This window comes from Mustela lutreola, chromosome 13 (genome assembly GCF_030435805.1).
Source record: "Mustela lutreola isolate mMusLut2 chromosome 13, mMusLut2.pri, whole genome shotgun sequence".
Lineage (NCBI taxonomy): Eukaryota > Metazoa > Chordata > Mammalia > Carnivora > Mustelidae > Mustela > Mustela lutreola.
Window position 1 is genome coordinate 56175428 of NC_081302.1, and position 18736 is coordinate 56194163.

Sequence of the window (18736 nt, forward strand, 5' to 3'; positions counted from 1 at the left end):
TGTTTGCCAAAAGTTTGATCTGAGAAGAAATACAGAAAGAATTCTTTAGGCATTCTATTGCACAAGGCAAATTTCACCAGAAAACAAAGTACCTCATTTATTTTAAAAGAAGCTAGTGGGCTGTCCTTGAAGGCAAGGACTGTGGCTCACTCACTGTACTATCTCTGGCCTTTGGAAGGTCTTCAGTGAATGTTCTCTGAAGCAGTTTACGCAGAACTTACCAGAAAGCCTCTGCTCAGTGTCTCTAATCAGAAAGGTTTTTTGTTTTGTTTTGCGCTGAAGGATGAGCTGCTGTTGGGGACAGGAGTCTGGCTCTTGAAACAAACACAGAAAGGGAGTGGAAACTCCCACAGGCCACATCAGCATAGTAGGCGGGCTTTCGTTTGGTCTATAGTGTCCGAAAATCAGGAAATTTCAGACAGAGCCTGGACTTCTGGATCTTGAAAAACTGGAAGACCTGACAACGCAGTGTTTGTGTCCCCACGGAGCAACAAGTGGACGGCGCTATGGAGCAGTCATCCCCATCAGAGGGAGCACGGACTCTCCAATGCCACCACCACTATCTCATCCAACTGTCTCCCCCTCACTGCAGTCAAGAAGCTTCTGTCACATCCTGAGTCTGAGTCTACATAGTCTCACATAGACATCTGAGTCTAAAACACCTGGATTTAAAGCATAGATGTATAATATTACAGCAACTTTGCCCATTTTAAAATGGTCACTGAACCTTCCATAGCTATTGATAAAGCCTGATTGCTAATCCCGGTGACTTTGAGCCTGGTATTCCATAGTACTGTTTTATATAGGGTTTTATTCCACAGGAAAATTAATATTCTATCTATATCTCCCGCCTGTAATTGTGCATTTACTTCCATCAATATTATTATTTTTTTAAGATTTTCTTTATTTGACAGAGAGAGACAGAGAGAGAGAGAGGGAACACAAGCAGGGGGAGTGGGAGAGAGAGAAGCAGGCTTCCTGCCGAGCAGGGAGCCTGATGTAGGTAGGACTCAATTGCAGGACCCTGGGATGGTGACCTGAGCCGAAGGCAGACGCTTAACAACTGAGCTACCCAGGCACCCCAACAATATTATTTTCAAACATGAATAATTCTCAACTAATCCCTTTTCTAACTCACAGAAATGAAACTTGAGGTATTATTTCTGAGATAAAGAAGAAGAAATGGTGCATTTCTGTCCATATTCCAAATGGCCTTTTTAAAATTTTATTTTTAAGTAATCACACCTAACAAGGGCTTGGACCCACAATCCCAAGATCAAGAGTCACACGCTCCACTGACTGAACCAGCCAGGCACCCCCTAAATGGCATTTTTCATGTGTGTCTTTGTAATAAAATTTTAACAGCCACTACTATTATTAAATGCTAAGTCAAAAGCTAACAGAAAATAAAATTGCCACAGCTTTATTCCTACAAAAAATACAAAATTAAAACATAACAGAACGAGTAGCTCAGAAATAACAGAAAGGCTAGCATTCCTTGGGTACTTGCTCTGATTCCATCTCCGTGCTTATTTTCCAGCATTATCCTTACAAAAACCCTGTGGAGAGAACCTGTCCCATATTGAGCATGAGGTAACGGAGAAAAGCAATTAAAATCTCCTGCCCAAGGTCAGTTAGCTAGTAACCAGTGGAGTTACAATTAAAACCAATTAATTCTAGCTTACGAAGTTAAATGAACAAACAAAAACAGCGGGCTCTACCGCCCCGTCCGCCAAAGTTAGAATAAAGGAGAGTCATCTCAAAAAGCAGAGGGTTGTAGCATCTTAGGGCAGACCTGAATCTTTGCAACCTGATCCAACTCATTTTATGGATGCGAAAGCGGGTCTGAGAGGTTCCATCTCGTGTCTACAGGCTGGTGACTGCGAGGCGAGTGTCCACACTCAGCCCAGGGTCCTTCTCCCCACACTCGCACAGGAAGTGTACTGCACAACCTGCTTCCAAGTGCCAACACTGTGCACACGTCTCCAGCTGAGGCCACGTCAGCTAACGGGAGTTAACGTCATCTTCTCTGCCTCCATTTCTAACCCTTGCGCCATTATTGCTGCAGGGTGACGACTATAAGCAGTTGTGTTGTCAGACTCCTTCCTAGCAGCTGCCACTACTTCCTGTACATACAGCAAGGTCAGAGTCATGTCTCTTGAAATTCATGTTCATTTTTGATTTCCATTATAATGAACTTTTATGTGTTTCATGTGTAAATTTAAAATTGATTCTGCCATGGCATATTCATCACATGGTGACAAATTTGTTTTTAAAGTATGTTAAAAAAAAAAAGGCACAGAACGACTGAGTGATAAACATTGTTAATTTGAAACAGAAAGCAGTCAGTCATTAAAAATCATGTAAGGGGCACCTGGGTGGCTCAGTGGGTTAAGCCTCTGCCTTCGGCCCAGGTCACGATCCCAGGGTCCTGGAATCAAACCCCGAGTCTGGCTCTTTGCTCAGCAGGGAGCCTGCTACCCTTCCTCTCTCTCTACCTGCCTCTCTGCCTACTTGTGATCTCTGTCTGTCAAGTAAATAAAATCTTAAAAAAAAAAAAAAATCATGTAAAATTCCTTCTATGTCTCCTTCACTGAACAACGGTCTCTCCTGCTGCAAATGATGTCATCAACACCCAGGCCTGTGCAACACTCCATTCCTCTTAAAAATCTTGCTTGCTCCACTGAACATGACTGTGATATAATCAATTAAATAATAACCCACAGGCCAACAAAAGCCTGTAAGCAAGTAAAGAAATGCCTTTTTAAATTACCTTAAACATCCCAAAATGTCAATCACTTAAAAACATGTCTAGTAATTACTAAAATAAACATGAATGGAAAACCATCTTTTAATAATCCATGATTTCACATACAATATTCAGCTCTCAAATTGTCATGGGAGTCTCACATTTTTAATTGGAAGACCAAAATTTCATTAAGTAATGGAGAAGGAAGTTCTCCATTATCTTAACAATACATTAACATGAAATTTCCAAAATTTTCGACAATTAACACCTTTGGTGTTGAGGATCTTCAATAAAAAGCAAATGATGAAATGGCTATAGATTTCAATTCATTATGATTTTCTTTTTAAAGGAAATGTAACTACTAAGTCAGCATCCCTTTATTTAAGCCAAAGTCATATAACCTTCAAAGTAAAATGACAAAGGCTTTTTTAAGTCCTCTCCAAATCCCCCAAACCATCATCATGGCAGTTGCCACCAGCCCGTGGCAGTCAATAATTTACTGCTTCAACGAGAGCTCTGTGTCCCCAAACCCATCACGGTGAGCTCTTTTTTTTTTTTTTTTTTTAAGATTTTATTTATTTATTTGTCAGAGAGAGAGCGAGCACAGGCAGAGAGTGGAAGGCAGAGTCAGAGGGAGAAGCAGGCTCCCTGCGGAGCAAGGAGCCCAATGTGGGACTCGATCCCAGGACGCTGGGATCATGACCTGAGCCGAAGGCAGCTGCTTAACCAACTGAGCCACCCAGGCGTCCCCATGGTGAGCTCTTTAACACATGCTCACTGTCCACTTCTCAGGAAGCCCTGATGTTCCATTCACCTATCAATCTCCTACCAGCTCTACAGCAGAAGTTAAGGCCTCGTCCTGCTAGGGTTTAAGTAAGCCTTGGAGCTCACAAATGCCCCAACTCCCATTGGGTGGAGGGGGCGTTGCTGAGGCCTTCGGGCATACTAGAGCTGATAAACCCACCCTGTTCACACTGCTTGCTGATAGGGCCCCCAGAACTTGTCAGGCTCACATCTCAGACGCCAATTTGCCTTAGGATTCCAACATGCTTTAAATTTTGACCTATTTTAGTCATAAGGAATCAACTGACCCTCTTGCTCGTCTGGTCCCACCTCAAATCCAGTAGAGCAAACACCTGGAATCATCTTCTTTTGCTTGGACATTTCCAGGAGCTAGAAACCCAACCCATGTTAGGAACGACATCCCAATCCAGGGTGACAGTTTCTAAAGTGGAAATCAGTTTTTTTATTCCAGAGCTGCTAATTGGGATTATACACAGAATTAAGGCTCATGACCCTCCCAGCTAATAAAACATTTGAAAACCAAGGCTTACATAGACTTCTAGAACTTCAAAGTCACAGAACTTTTTCCTCTTTCAGTGTCCACATAGGCCCTGAGAGGTGAAGCCACTTGTCCTGATGATACTGGGCTAAAGACATAAGCTCTTATCTCCTTCACTATGTCTCTCTTCCCCTTACTGGCTTGAAATAATGCACCGTCTATCTGTAATCGAAAACACTAGCACCCCTACTTTGTCCAACCTTCACACTCCCCTTCAAGATTTTGCCAAACTGTTTGAACTTTACCTGGAAATAGTTGCAAAGTGACTGCAGTAATGTTAACACACTCTAACATGAAAACACTTGTTTATCAACATTTTATATGCTTTATTGAAAGTTGACAAGTGCAACAGTTAAATACAGTGACACCTTACAACTGCGTAGAGAACATGCACAGAAACGTATGCATAGAACTACTATACAGGTAATATGCAGAAACCCCTACTGCGAAATTCATTAGCTAGAACGGATCATTTTTCAAAGTATTCAACCAGCTCAATCAAAAGACTTCAGTGAACAGGAATTTACTTCAAGATATGGAGCAACTAGAAGATTTTAGATTACACAAAGTGACCGACGGTGCCAAATTCTTAAAATTTCTTTAGGTGTGGTTTTCTTCTTGTAGCATTTTTTTAATGTAGATCTCTATATAAAAGACAATCCACACTTCTTCAGACAGCCAATGAAACATCTAAATTTCAATCTGTACAACCTAAATAGTAGTTACAGTCCTCTATTGTACAAAAGTTACACTACATACACAAATATACAATAAGCAAAACAACCTTCATGTAAGAGAGCCTAGGTCCCAGCTACCTGTCACCGTTTTAGTCACTAAGACTTTTATGTCATCCACTGTTTCAGAAAGAGGCACAGTACTATTGTTTTTATGGATTTTTGGTGACAGTCGTCAATTGGTTCGATGAACTACGTTTCCCCCCATCTTAGGTGAGACTATGCGTCAGTCTTTGCTCTGACCTCCCTTTTAAGGTCCTCCTGGGGGAGAAGAGGAGAGAGGAAAGTCCAGTGGAGCCCCACTGCTTCAGACCCCATGGAGTACACTACGTGCAAGCAGGAGAGAACGCTCGGGAGTGGGGATGGGGAGCAGGGAAGGGGTGGAAAGGCACACAGCTCCTCGGCATGAATGAAACCACTTCTCACGTATCTGCCAAGCTGCATCCCAGTATATCCATGCTAATTCTCTGATTAACCTTTAATTCGCCCAACTAAGAAATTTCTTCAAGCCAAAAGCATATGAGTGTTTAATACTGGACAATGGCATATACGTCAGTCTCACTTCTCTTTCGCAGCGAGCAATGAAATGGGTGACTGTGGAGGCGGATTCCCCCTAGTACATCTTCTCTGGTCTGTTCAGTTCAGACGGCAGCAGCCAGTTCTGCGGGGGCATAGGCAGCTACGCGGTGGGTCCTGAGCCCTGGGACGCTGGCTGGGCGGGGGGCTGTGTGGTCCCCTGTGGCTGTGTGGTGGCAGGGGGGGAGCCAGTCTGCAGCTGGGCCTGAAATTGGGCAAGCTGCTCAGGACTGGCCAGTGTCTTCAGCAGATTGTTTTCCTGCTCCAGCTGGGAATTTTTCTCTATTAGTTCTTTGATTTGCTCTTTGAGGACCTCCACTTCCTCTCTAACCGCATACATCAAATGGCTTTTCACCAGATCCTGAAAGGCAGAGGGAAAAAGAGGTTTATCTTAAGTATTTCCCAGACTCTGAATTTTTAAAACATCATTTTGCATGACGTCCAGGACTATTAACATAACCTGCCTTTATCTTATTTAACCAGCCCTAGGAGCCATCTACTGAATACAAGCACAACTGTACGAAATACTTGAAGTTTAATGTATAAGGGGATCAGGCTTTTTCAAAGCCTGTGCATTTTTCCGCGGCCCTCAGCCAGGGATGCATACACTCGCGTTTCCTACTCTAGACGGCAAAATGCACTGGGCTTCTGGAAGGCGGGGCAGGAGCCTGGCCACTGGGATGTCCAGGCCCGCAGCAACGGTAGCCGCTTCCCCGCCCCCAAGTCCCTCCCTCCGCCCCCCGGACCGCCTCCCTCAGCACCGGCTGCAGCCAGTTCCTACAGAGCATGTTGCCGCATTTTCCTCCCTCCACCCCCCTCCCCCCTTTCGTGATTAAGCTGACATCACAGAAACCTGGGCAGACGTTGCAGCCAATGGGATCTCGAGTTATTTATAGCTCCGAATTAAAGGTTCGGAGTTTGCCTAGCAACAGTGGGCAGAGAATCCCGTGAGAAGAGCCACAGGCGCTGCTCCAATAACAAAGAAAGCCAAGGCGGAAATAAAAAATCGGAGAAATCCAGGCAGAGGCTGAGAAAGACAAAACTTTTCTCCGATTCTTCTTCATCATTCAGTAGCCTCCAGTACTGGGGATCCGTCTGTACAAGGTCTAGAGAGCCCCTGAGATCCCCACTCTGTACCCCCCTCCTTCCTTAGTAAACCTTGAGATTGCTAGTAAAGCCACATCGCTAGAGATGTGCCCGCGACCGAAGGACGCGCAGGGCAGAGCTTCCCTCGCAATTCCCGAGCAAAAAGGGGACACCTCTGCAAAAATCCCCACGTCGTGTGAAACCCCTCGGGAATTGAGAACATTTAATACCCTCAGGGCCCCGGGCTCTCCCGCTGCAGCCTTGGGAAGTGGCTACATGCCGGCCGAGAGGAGACAGTGCCGGCATTTCTCAATGTACGAAGAGCAGTCATCCTAACTATGGATGCACTGGTGCCATCCCGATCTCGCTTTTTGTACTGTGCCCACATGTAGTACAAATGATTTTTAATCAGTACCTACCATAGCTTGCTCGATTTTGTTGTCAATAGCTACCACACTTGCACCAGAGGAGCTGGAAGAGAGGGGGGAAAAAAATCGATAAGTGGAATTTTTATAACATCCAAGACAAAAAAGGACTCCCCTATTCTGTGATGTTACTGGCAGCATTTTTTGAACATTCGACAACACCATGTAATAGATCACCCTCCAGAAAACACCAGCCACTCTCTTACTAACGAATATCCAGACATTTCCCTATTTTAGTAAGCCACAAAAGGCTAAATTACATAATGTAGTAAAAGCCTGCTCTCCGGCCAGACCTGGGAAAAGGAGGCTATTCTAAACATTTGAAAAAGCAACATCCATGTCACCGTAGCCTCCCGGCAATGGACAAAGGAATTCGCCTGGCTATTTTTCACCTGCATTATTAGAAGTATCTCACGAGCAAATTTAAAGAAACTATCCCAGTCGACATTTACCTATTGTCAAGTCTCACAGAGGCGTTTTCAGTCCCCAGCAAGGATGACAAGAAAGAAATTGAAAAATGTCTCAGTTGGTAAACTCCTAGATCCATCGCCACTGGTCTACACCATTGGGATTTCATGCAATTGCAGCCAAAAACACCCTCGCGGAAAAAAAAAGGAATACCAGCAGCCTTGTTTGAGCTAGATTTTAAAAAAAAAACCTTCTAGCTTTCTGCAGCCCAGGGAGAAGTGGAAAACAGCAGCCCTAATTTAAAGAAACCCGGCTTCTGGGGCTTGGCGATCCCGGGAAGATGCTGATCCCACCGTTGTGCGGAGAAGCCTCCCAGGACGACAGCCAGGATCCACTAAGGCTATGGACCAGGACGCTGGCTCGCCGCAGAATATATGGAGGCGAGAGCCGCGCCGATTGGCCAGCACCCTATTGGAACCTCCCCTTCTCCCTTCCCCGCCCTCCTCAAGCTTCCCGGCTCTCACTCCCAGCCCCCCGCCACCCCCCACCCCCCACCCCAGCCTCCCGATCGGATCCCGCTCTTCGGGTGGGCTGACCCAGGCCGCAATGGACCCGTGAAGCTGCGGAGCCACCAAGGCCTCCAAGCCTTGGGCAGCCGGACCACTGCTTCGGCAGAAAATGTCAAGGGTCCCTGAAAATACAATTGGGGCCCCGCACGTGCTTACGTTTAAGGGAGTCAGACCCCGTCCCAGGAGCTGCCTGTCCCCGCGGCTTCTGAACGGAGAAAGCTTCCTATTTGCAACCAGAACCGTCTGAGCTACTGGGCATGCCCAGTCCCACCGCTAAGACTTGGAGGAGCTCGAGTGTCTCGATTTCAATTATCTAGTTCTTACAGGCAAAGTAATGGGAGGATTTTATGGGCAGGTTTATTTATAAGGATAATAACCATACTGTAATAACACTTTTTAAAGCGGTAGTAAATTTTGGAGGGAAAAATCACATTTGCTTTCTGAGAAATACTACATTTTTATGCATCTATTACTTGTAGAAACAAAAAAACATTACATATTCTTTGCTAGGCATATATCTATTGAAGCAAAAAGGTACGATCAGACGAAGAAATCAAGTAGATCTTCCCAAAACGTCCCTAGAGCCCTAAACCTTAAAATCACATCTCCCTCCTTCCATTTAGACCTAGAAAACTCAATCCACAGGTTAAGTCCTACATCAATCTATCTTCAGTAAGTCCCTAAGGCATGTTTTTGAAAGTCGCAATTCCTATAAGTCTCACCCTGTGAGTCTTCTTACATCGGAAGGACAGAAGTATTATAAAGTATGTATTTCATGCTGATGGCCATACTGACCAAGTAAAATTCCCTTCCCCAAATGAAAATCAAGTGATCTAAGAGACTAACCCATTGCTTATTTCCTCTATTAATTTAAAATATTTGCATGGACACATCAATTGAAACTACAACTTAATATACTAAAAATCTAAGGCTTTAAATTTGTTTATTATAAATTCTATGGTTTGCAAGTCAATAGTTAAGAAAGCAAACTTAACCACTACAATACTGCCCTCTAATGGCATAAGTCTATAAAACCACAAACAAAAAACTACACATAGTATATATAGACTTTTCTAATTTATAGGCACAAATAATTTCAATATAAAATTTGACCACAGAATATATGTAAATACTCTATTTACACACTCACACACACACACACAGTCTTTTCTCAAACAGGCATTCTCTCTCAATTTCACATCCTTCAATCCTCAGCATCCTTTAATTTAGGACAATTACCATCAGAGCCTTTCAGACATCGTTTTAAGTTGATCCAGTGCTGCCAGGGAGCATATGGTTCTAGAAACCATTTAAAGGAATTAAGGACCGAATCTGGCAAATATGATAGATGATGACAAGGACAAAAAATTCTCTTTCGGGCTGAAAACCCAAGTGTCACTAAAAATAAGCAGTAACATTCTTTTTTATTGTAAGTCATATTTTCCAAATTTTAAGACTTTGCTTTTGAATAAAAATGTTTGTTAGCATATTTGTGATTTACAAAACTTGATGTATATACTATCTCAGATGAAGGAAATGTAGTTGAGGAAGGCACCCATTTTCAGTAAAAAGAAACAGAGCAAGTGGAAGCTTAAATCAGTAATTTGGCAACCAAGGACATGATCCCTCTGTCTGTGAGTGCTAGACAGAGTTAGTATTTAATACACAAAATAGTTTCTATGTTTTGAAAGTTAAAGTTACCACAAACTGTGGTAGTTAAATCCATTTACATATTTTACCTGAACTGTACGTGACAAATTATTAAACATCATCTTAAACTGTTAAAAAAAAAAAAAAAAGGAGCTTAAAAAATAAAACTATTGGGGCACCTGGGTGGCTCAATGGGTTAAGCCTCTGCCTTCGGCTCAGGTCATGATCTCAAAGTCCTGGGATCGAGCCCCACATTTGGCTTTCTGCCCAGAAGGGAGCCTGCTTCCCCCTCGCTCTCTGCCTACCTCTCTCTGCCTACTTGTGATCTCTCTCTCCCTGTGTCAAATAAATAAATAAAATCTTAAAAAAAATAAATAAAACTCTTAAGGTCATATGAAGGAATAAATTAAAAATTCCCAGCTGAAGTTTAGGATTACCAAATTAACTGAATTTTATTTATTCATGATGTTCTTGAACAGAGACAGAAACAAGCTGGTTGTGCTTCCATTTCACTTGTTTCAACAGATCACAATTAGGTTAAGCTACAGAAGCCAATGTAAGCCATCACAGTCAGTTTAACCCATATCTCTGCAGAGCCACCCAGGACGTGGCTATTTTAATAAAATTACAAGAAATGTATGTACATTTCTGGAGAATTTCTGGAGAATTTGCAGGGCCAGAGGATATAAATCCCTCCACCAAATTATTTGAAATCTATTGTTTTTATATACATAAATGTGCTAGATTCCTTTCAAACTAGATTTTTGTATGCAGACTGGAAGACAATTTGAAAAAGAAGGTAAATTAACTGGAAGAAAGTCCATGGACGGGACAACCAAGGGTCAGAAATATTTGAGGCACAAAGTCACTAGAATTACTCTCAAAGATACTTCTCTTTTAAGATGAAGGATCTGTGAGTCTGGGGTCTACTCGGGGCTTAACAAAGTCTAGCTGACAGGACAGGGAAAACTGTGCCGCCTTAAAGGCGTGGATGACAACAGCCATCATGAGGCATTGGGCAGAGACCAGGTCTCACTCCAGTAGAGATCTGGAGCATAGGAAACAAGCCTGAGCATTAGAGGTTGGTGTGGTGTGGTTTTGTTTTTTTGTTTTGTTTTGTTTTGTTTTCCTGTTTTGTTTTGTTTTGCCTAAGGGCCTTTTACTTGGACTCCAATTCCATGCCCTCTGCATGCTGGCAGCATGCATGCTAGAATATTAGAAAAGGAGCAGGGGAAGGTCCTGTGTTCCTTAATTCAGTAATGAGTGCATTTTTTCCAAAATTCATCTGTCTTGGCCTATATAGGTACAGTTGGGGATCCACCACTCAAATAGGATAACCTGTTTCTCCCTCTGTCCAAACTCCTTGCAAATCTAAAGTGACTGCCAGGGAGGACACTAAAACCTATCATCCCATGTCTGACCAAATCTTGTGTCCAGGAACTGTCAGCTCACTTGCCCCTTCCTAATTTATCCTCCCCAGGTCCTAGAAGTGGGGTTACTAGGTATAGTAAATAAAACTACAGGACTTCCAATTAAAAGTGAATTGCAGATAAACAACAAATGTTTTGTGTTGGGTCCCATATACTGTCAGAAAAAGAAATAACTCCAAAGAAATCAAAACAAAAGTCAGCCATATTTGAAATATCCTTGATTTCCATAGAAAAGTTGGAAGATAAAGATGAGAAAAAACGGGGCGCCTGGGTGGCTCAGTGGGTTAAAGCCTCTGCCTTTAGCTCGGGTCATGATCTCAGGGTCCTGGGATTGAGCCCCACATCAGGCTCTCTGCTCGGCAGGGAGCCTGCTTCCTCCTCTCTCTCTGCCTGCCTCTCTGCCTACTTGTGATCTCTGTCAAATAAATAAAATCTTTAAAAAAAAAAATGAGAAAAATCTCCAAAAAGTAGAATAAAAGAAAAAGAGATGATTGAGAAATAAAAGAAACTAAAAGGATAAATCTGGGAGGTCCAATATCAGAATCAGATGATTCCAAAACCAGAGAACAAAGAAATAGTTTAAGAATTTCTCCTGAACTGAGGGACACAAGTCTCCAGCCTAACCGAGATGACCAAATGGCCACCACAATAAATGAAAAAAGCCCTGGGATGCCTGGGTGGCTCTGTTGGTTAAATGTCTGCCTTTGGCTCAGGTCATGATCCCAGCGTCCTGGGATCAAGTCCCACATTGAGCTCCCTGCTCAGCGGAGAGCCAGCCAGCCTGCTTCTCCCTCTGCCTGCTGCTGCTCCTGCTTATGTTCTCTCTCTCTCTCTCTCTGACAAGTAAATAAATGAAATCATTAAAAAAAAAAAAAAAGGAAAGGAAAAAAGCCCTACACCAAAGCACATCAGCATTAAAGATTACTTGGAAAAGAGAAAATCCTTAAAAGCTTCCAAACAGAAAAAACAAGCTATAAACACGGGAATAAATAATCAGAATGGTTTTTGCTGGCTGCCAGAGAGCAATGCAGAAAATTCTGAGAGAAAACATTCTCATTTCTCATTCTTATTTGGCCAAATCATCACTGATTGGCCAAAAATTCATTTTAAGTGTAAAGGTAGAACAAAAACATTTTCAGACACCAAAATGGAGGAACAAATCAAGCAAAAGGATGAAATAAAGAATGCTGTATTATTTGAAAAGGAACGAGAGAGAGAAAAGGTACAGGAAACATGAACCAGGCACTCAAATGCTAGAGAGAAGGGAGGGAATCAACAGAACGATGAGGAAAGACATCTCAAGATGACAGCTGCTAAGCAAGCCTAAGCAGCAGATGATCTGTAAGGGGCAGAAAGATGGGAGCCCTGGGGAGGGAGGGCTCGGGTGGGTGGGGCTGAGCATAGAACTGATCCAATCAGGCTGAGCATTTGCAGAGGGGGAGGGGAGCCACAGACAGGTGTCTGAGAGAAGTTCAAAGGCTTTTACAGAAAACAAAGCAAGGAAAAAACTAGTATGCTTATCAATAAAATTTACATAACTATATTAATTTTGAAAAAATTTTTATTGGTTTAACTTTAAAAAGTTAATTGCACGGGGAAGGTGGAGGGGAAAAAGACCTGAGCCATAAGAATGGTTTATGCTAAATCTGAATCTATGACAGTTTGATTATAAAATACCTAAAATTACACAAGCACGAAAATAACAGTATAAATACATAGACATAGGTAGGTAACTATGAGAAAACAAAAATTTTTGGCTGAGGAACAGACAGGGGGCTGAAAAAAAAAGGAATTTATATTTATATATACTCCTATAGATACATACATGTATTTTTTTTTTTTTCTATTCACTCTGTGTGATCTTTAGGAATGTAGAAGCATTTTCTTAAAGTAAAAGAAAGAGAATGGGATGTTCCTCTGCTCCCAGGCTGCCGCCGAGTACTTACCAGCATGAGCATGTGAGCAAACTACCAATGATGGGAAAGAGGCACCCCAGAGAATCAGGCAGGGGCAATTTTTGGAAATCACACAGAGTCAGGAATAGTTGGTGGTACTACCAGCCAGATTAAAAACAAAACAAAACAAAAAACAACTTGTAAACATGGGGCACCAGATATTCAGAAGGATACTGCCAAAGTCATGGGGAAAAATTAGTTCTAGACTAAAGGGTGTTTTGGTCTTGCGCAATGCAGTTTTAAAGGAAGCCTTGAAGATCAAACTGTTTCCAAGTAACTTAATTTTGTCCTAAAACAAAGCTCCAGGATATTAAATAAAATAGAGTTAGCATCCAATAATTCAGTGTCTGGCATCCAATGAAAAGTACCAGGCATACAAACGCAAGAAAAATAACTCATAACAAGGAAGAATATCAATCAGAATGACCCAGATATAGCCAAAATGATATAATTTGTAGACAATGACATTAAAACAATTATTATAACCATATTTTATATGTTCAAGAAGGTAGAGGGAAAATTAGCATATTAAGTTGATGTATGGAAGGTATAAAGAAATTAGATTTCTGAAGATGAAAAATATAACATTTGAGAAGAAAAATACCCTGCATGGATTAACAGTAAATTAGGGCAGAAGAAATATTAGTGATATGTTAGGGATAAAAAGTAGCCAAAATAAAACACAGGGAGGTCATAAAAATCCTAAATGTTTATACAGTGACAACAGGGAGGGGGAAAAAAAAGAACAAAATAAGAAAAGAGCATCATTGAACTGTGGGCAATTTCAAACAACCAAATGTATCTTTGGTGAAGTCCCTAAAGAAGAGAAGAGGGAAGGAGAAAGGAAAATATTTGAAGAAATAATGGCAATTTGCCCCAAGTTTTATTAAAATAATAAATCCACATATCTAAGAAACTAAGCCTCAAGCAAGAGAATTGTAGAAAAAACTTCAATAAGGGTGTGTGTCATAATTAGATAGCTTAAAGCCAGTGATAATGAGAAAATTTAAGAGCAGCTCAAGAAAAGAACTAGATTATACACAAAGCAAAACAAAGATAAAGAATGTAGCCGACCTGTGGGTTGGAAACAGCTAGATAGAAAACAGTGTGGCAATATTTTTAAAGTGCTAAAAGAAAATTTTCAAAAACCTGTCAACCTACAATTCTAGGCCCAGTGAAAATACCTGTCAAAAATAAAGGTGAAATTTGTTCTTTTACAGACATACAAAAGCTGGGAGGATTTATCAAAGGCAGACCTGCACTAGAAGAAATTTTAAAGTTCGCTCTTTGGACAGAAGGAAAATGATACCAGATAGAAATCTAAATCTATACAAAAGAATGAAGAATATCAGAAATGGTAATTATGTGGTTAAATACAAAAAACCGTACCCTATCTTTTTTAAGAGATGAAGAAGTGACTGTTTATTATTGACTCAGAGATATGAGAAAGTTGGTTACCAAAGAGGGAAGGGGTTGAGGGGATGGGTCAAAATAGATGAATGGGATTAAGAGGTACAAACTACCAGTTATAAAATAAATAAGTCATGGGGATATGAGGTGCAGCATAGGGAATACAGTCACTATTATTGTAGTAACTTTGTTGGTGACAGATGGTTAGTAGACTTATCACTGAGACCATTTCATAATGTATAAAAGTATCAAATTACTATGTTCCTCACCTGAAACAAACAGAATTTTGTATATCAACTGTCCTTTAATTAAAACTAAAATTAGAAAAAGATGATTAACTGTTTAAGGCAGAAATAATAACCATGTATGGGGAGAGGCAACAACACATGTAGAAGTAAAATGTAGGACAAGAAGAGAACACAGGGGGCGCCTGGGTCTGCCTTTGGCTCAGGTCATGATCTCAAGAGTCCAGGGATCAAGCCCTGCATCAGGCTCTCTGCTCAGCGGGGAATCTGCTTCTCTCTCTCCCTTTGCTGCTTCTCGTGCTTGTGTGTGCTGTCTCTCTCTTGGTCAAACACATAAATCTTAAAAAAAAAAAAAGAACACAGGCCAGGAGGAGAGAATGAGCATACTGCTCTAAGATTCTTACATTACTTGAAAAGACTATTATGTGTACTGCAAACTATAAAGCAACAACTGAAATAACTATAAAGACACATAGCTAATCAAGTAATAAAGAAGATAAAGTGAAATCATAAGAAAATATACAATCTAAAATAAGAGAAGGGGGATGAAGAACAGAATAAAAAACAAATACCATGATAGTAAACTAAAACCAGCTACAGCAATAATCACATCAAATGTAAATGGTTCCACTTAAATACCTTTATTAAAAGGTAGAGGTAGTCAGACTGAATTTAAAAAAAAAAAGACAAAATTATATGTTGCCTATAAGAAACATACTTTAAGTATAAAGGCACAAATAGGTAAAATAAGAGGATGAAAGAAGATACTGTCTGTTAACAATAATCAAAAGAATGCTGAAGTGCCCATATTATTCAGAGCACACGAAGAGCAAAGATCATTTCATAATGAATAAAGGGTCAATTCATCAAGAGGTCATAAAAATCCTAAATGTTTATACAGTGACAACAGAGCTTTAAAACACTTGCAGTAAAAATTGATAGAACTGTAAGGAGTTTTCAATAATCTTTTTTTTTTTTTTTAAGATTTTTATTTATTTATTTGACAGACAGAGATCATAAGCAGGCAGAGGCAGGGAGAGAGAGGGGAGGAAGCAGGCTCCCTGCTGAGCAGAGAGCCTGATGCGGGGCTCTATCCCAGGACCCCAGGATCATGACCTGAGCCCAAGGCAGAGGCTCCAACCCACTGAGCCAACCAGGCGCCCCTCAAAAATCTTCTCTCAATAACTGAAAGAAAGAGAAAATAAGTAAAGATAACAGAACACTTGAACACTGCCAACCATGTGACCTAATTTATTTTTGCAGAACATTCCACCCAATAACAAGCAAATATACATTCTTTTCAAGCACATGTGGAATTTTTTCCAAGATAGAGCATCTTCTGAGCCATAAATCAAGTTTTAATTAATTTAAAAGCATTCACATCATATGAAGTAAATTCTCTGAGCACAATGGAATAGAAATCAACTACAGAAAATCATCTGGAAAATCTCCAAATATTTGGAAATAAAGTAACACATATCTACATAACTCATGGGTCAAAGGAATAATCAAAAGGAAAATAAGGAAATATTTTGAACTGAATGAAAATAAAAACATGGCATATCAAATTTATTTCAATAAATTTAACAACTTAGATGAAATGGACCAATTCCTAGAAAGACACTATGGAAACTCACTTGAGGAAAAACAGGTAACATAAATAGCACTATGTCTATTTTAAAAATTAATTTGTAGCTTAAAATCTTCTGACATACACACACACACACACACACACACACACACAGAACCCCAGGCACAGATAGATTCACTGGTGAATCCTACTAAACATTTAAGGAAGAAATAATGCCAATTCTATATAACCCTTTCAGAAAACTGAAGAGGAGAAAACACTTCCCAGCTTACTCTATGAGGTAAGAATTTCCCTCATACTAAAATCAAAGACATCATAAAAGAAAAAAGAAAAGAAAAACTACAAGCCAATAAACATAGATATAAAAATTCTTAACAAAATTTAAGCAAATTGAATCCAACTAGACATACAAAGGATAATAAATTACATCCTGATCAAATGGCATTTATCCTGAGAATGCAAGGTAAACATATGAAAATCAATGTGAATCACCCTATCAATAGACTAAAGAAAAGTTATAGGATCATCTCAATAGAAATAGAAAAAGCAACTAACAAAATTTAACATCCATTCATGAAAAAACTCTCAGCAAAACAGGAACTAACAGGATTTTAGGCATTTATAAAACACATTCAGCTTACATCTCTTACTTCTATTTAATCTGATATTGAACTAATAGCCAGGCAAATAAGGCAAAAATAAATAAATACATAAGTACATAAGTAGCATCCAGACTGGAAAGAAAAAAATATATCTGTATTCACAGATCACTGTCTATGTACAAAATCCCAAAGAACCCACAAATAAATTACTAGAACTAACAAGAAGCATGTTTATAAGGGTCACGGAATAGAAGTTCAATATAGAAAAATCAATTGTATTTCTCCATGTTGGCACAAAAAAGAAATTGAAACTTTTTGAAGTTCCATTTATAATAACATTAAAAACACATGAAATAGGTATAAATCTAACAAAATATATAAAAGATCTTTATGCTGAAAACTATAAAACATTATAAAAGGAACAAAGAGAACCAAATAAAGTGGCAAGACATATCATGTTCGTCAACTGAAAGATTCAATATCATTCTGTCAATTCCTCTTCCCCTTAAATAAAGTATAGAAGCAGTGTGGTCCCAATCAAAATTCCAGGTAGACCTTTTGTAGAAAATGACAAACTGATTCTAAAATTTACATGTAGGGACACCTGGATGGCTCAGTCAGTTATGCATTTATGCATTATGCATTATGCAGTTATGCAATCAGTTATGGGACTGAGTCCCTCATCGGGCTCCTTGCTCAGCAGGGAGCCTGCTTCTCTCTCTGTTGCTCCCCCTGCTTGTGCTTGTTCTTTCTGATAAATAAACAAAATCTTTTTTAAAAATTACATGTAAAGGTAAAGGAACTGGAATAACCAAAACAATTTTAAAAGACCAAAGCTGAAGGACTTGTACTACCTTACCGCAAAACTTTTTGTAAAGCTACTCTAATCAAGATAGTTCAGTATTGGTGAAACAACAGATGTACAGAGCAATAGAACAGAAAATAGGGTTCAGAAGTAGACCCCATACATACATAGCAAACTGATTCTCTACAGAGATGTGAAGTTGATTCAATACAGAAAGACAATCTTTTCCAATAGTGTTAAAACAACTAGATAGCCACATAAAAGTAAAATTAAACAAGCCCAACCTGATCCATTCCTCCCACTGTATGAAACATTAACTTAAAATGGACCATAGACCTAGGGGTGCCTGAGTGGCTCAGTCAGTTCAGTGATTGCCTTTGGCTCAGGGCATAGTTTCAGGGTCCCAGGATCAAGCCCGAGTTGGGCTCCTGGTCAGCGAGGAGTGTGCTTCTCCCTTTCCCTCTGCTCCCTGCTCCACTCATGTTCTCTCTTGCTTGCTCTGCTCTCTCTCTCAAATAAATAATCTTTAAAAAAAGAAAGAAAAAAAAAGGGCCATAGACTGATATGTAAAATCCCAAAGCATAAAACTTCTGTAAGAAAACATAGGAGTTATCTTTGGGACACTGAATCGGGTAAAGATTTCTTAGATATAACATCAAAAGTACACTCCCATGATAGAAAAAGAAAAAAAAAAAAACACAATAAACTGGACTTTATCAAAAGGAATTGTTTTTTGAAAGGCATTGCTGTAAAAATGTAAAGACAAACTACAGACTGAAATTAAATATTGCCAAGTCACATATCTGACATAAAGGAACCTATATCCAGAATATATAAAGAACTCTCAAAACTCAATAGCAAGAAAACAAACAACCCACTTAAAAAAACAGACAAGAGATACTTCATCAAAGAAGATGTATGAAAGGTAAACAGGCACATGGAAAAAATGCTATACATCATTAGCCATTACAGAAACACAAATCAAAACCATGAGATACCACTCCATGCCTATTAGAATGGCCACATTAAAAAAAAAAAATTAAACCTAGAAATGCCAACTGTTGACAAGAATGCAGTGACTGAAATGCTCATATACTGAGGGTGGGAATGCAAAATCTTACAACTATGCAAAACAGGTTAGCAGTTACTTATAAAGTTA

At 40.0% G+C, this 18736-nt stretch overlaps 1 protein-coding gene across 5 annotated transcripts in view; it reads right to left on the reverse strand.

Annotated features, from left to right (window-relative positions):
• Positions 1-4393: 4393 nt before the first annotated feature.
• TSC22D1 (TSC22 domain family member 1) overlaps positions 4394-18736 on the reverse strand; it is a 141521-nt gene continuing 127178 nt past the window's right edge. For 2 of the 5 annotated variants that reach the window (XM_059144831.1, XM_059144837.1), the window contains 2 exons: positions 6907-6958; positions 4394-5762 (listed from right to left, as the gene is read on the reverse strand). In XM_059144831.1, coding sequence (XP_059000814.1) covers positions 5505-5762; positions 6907-6958 — 310 coding nt within the window. In that variant the 3' untranslated portion in view covers positions 4394-5504. Of the gene's footprint in view, positions 5763-6906; positions 6959-7364; positions 7740-8045; positions 8171-18736 lie in introns of those variants that run through there. The other 3 variants (XM_059144835.1, XM_059144834.1, XM_059144836.1) reach the window with 3 other exon arrangements.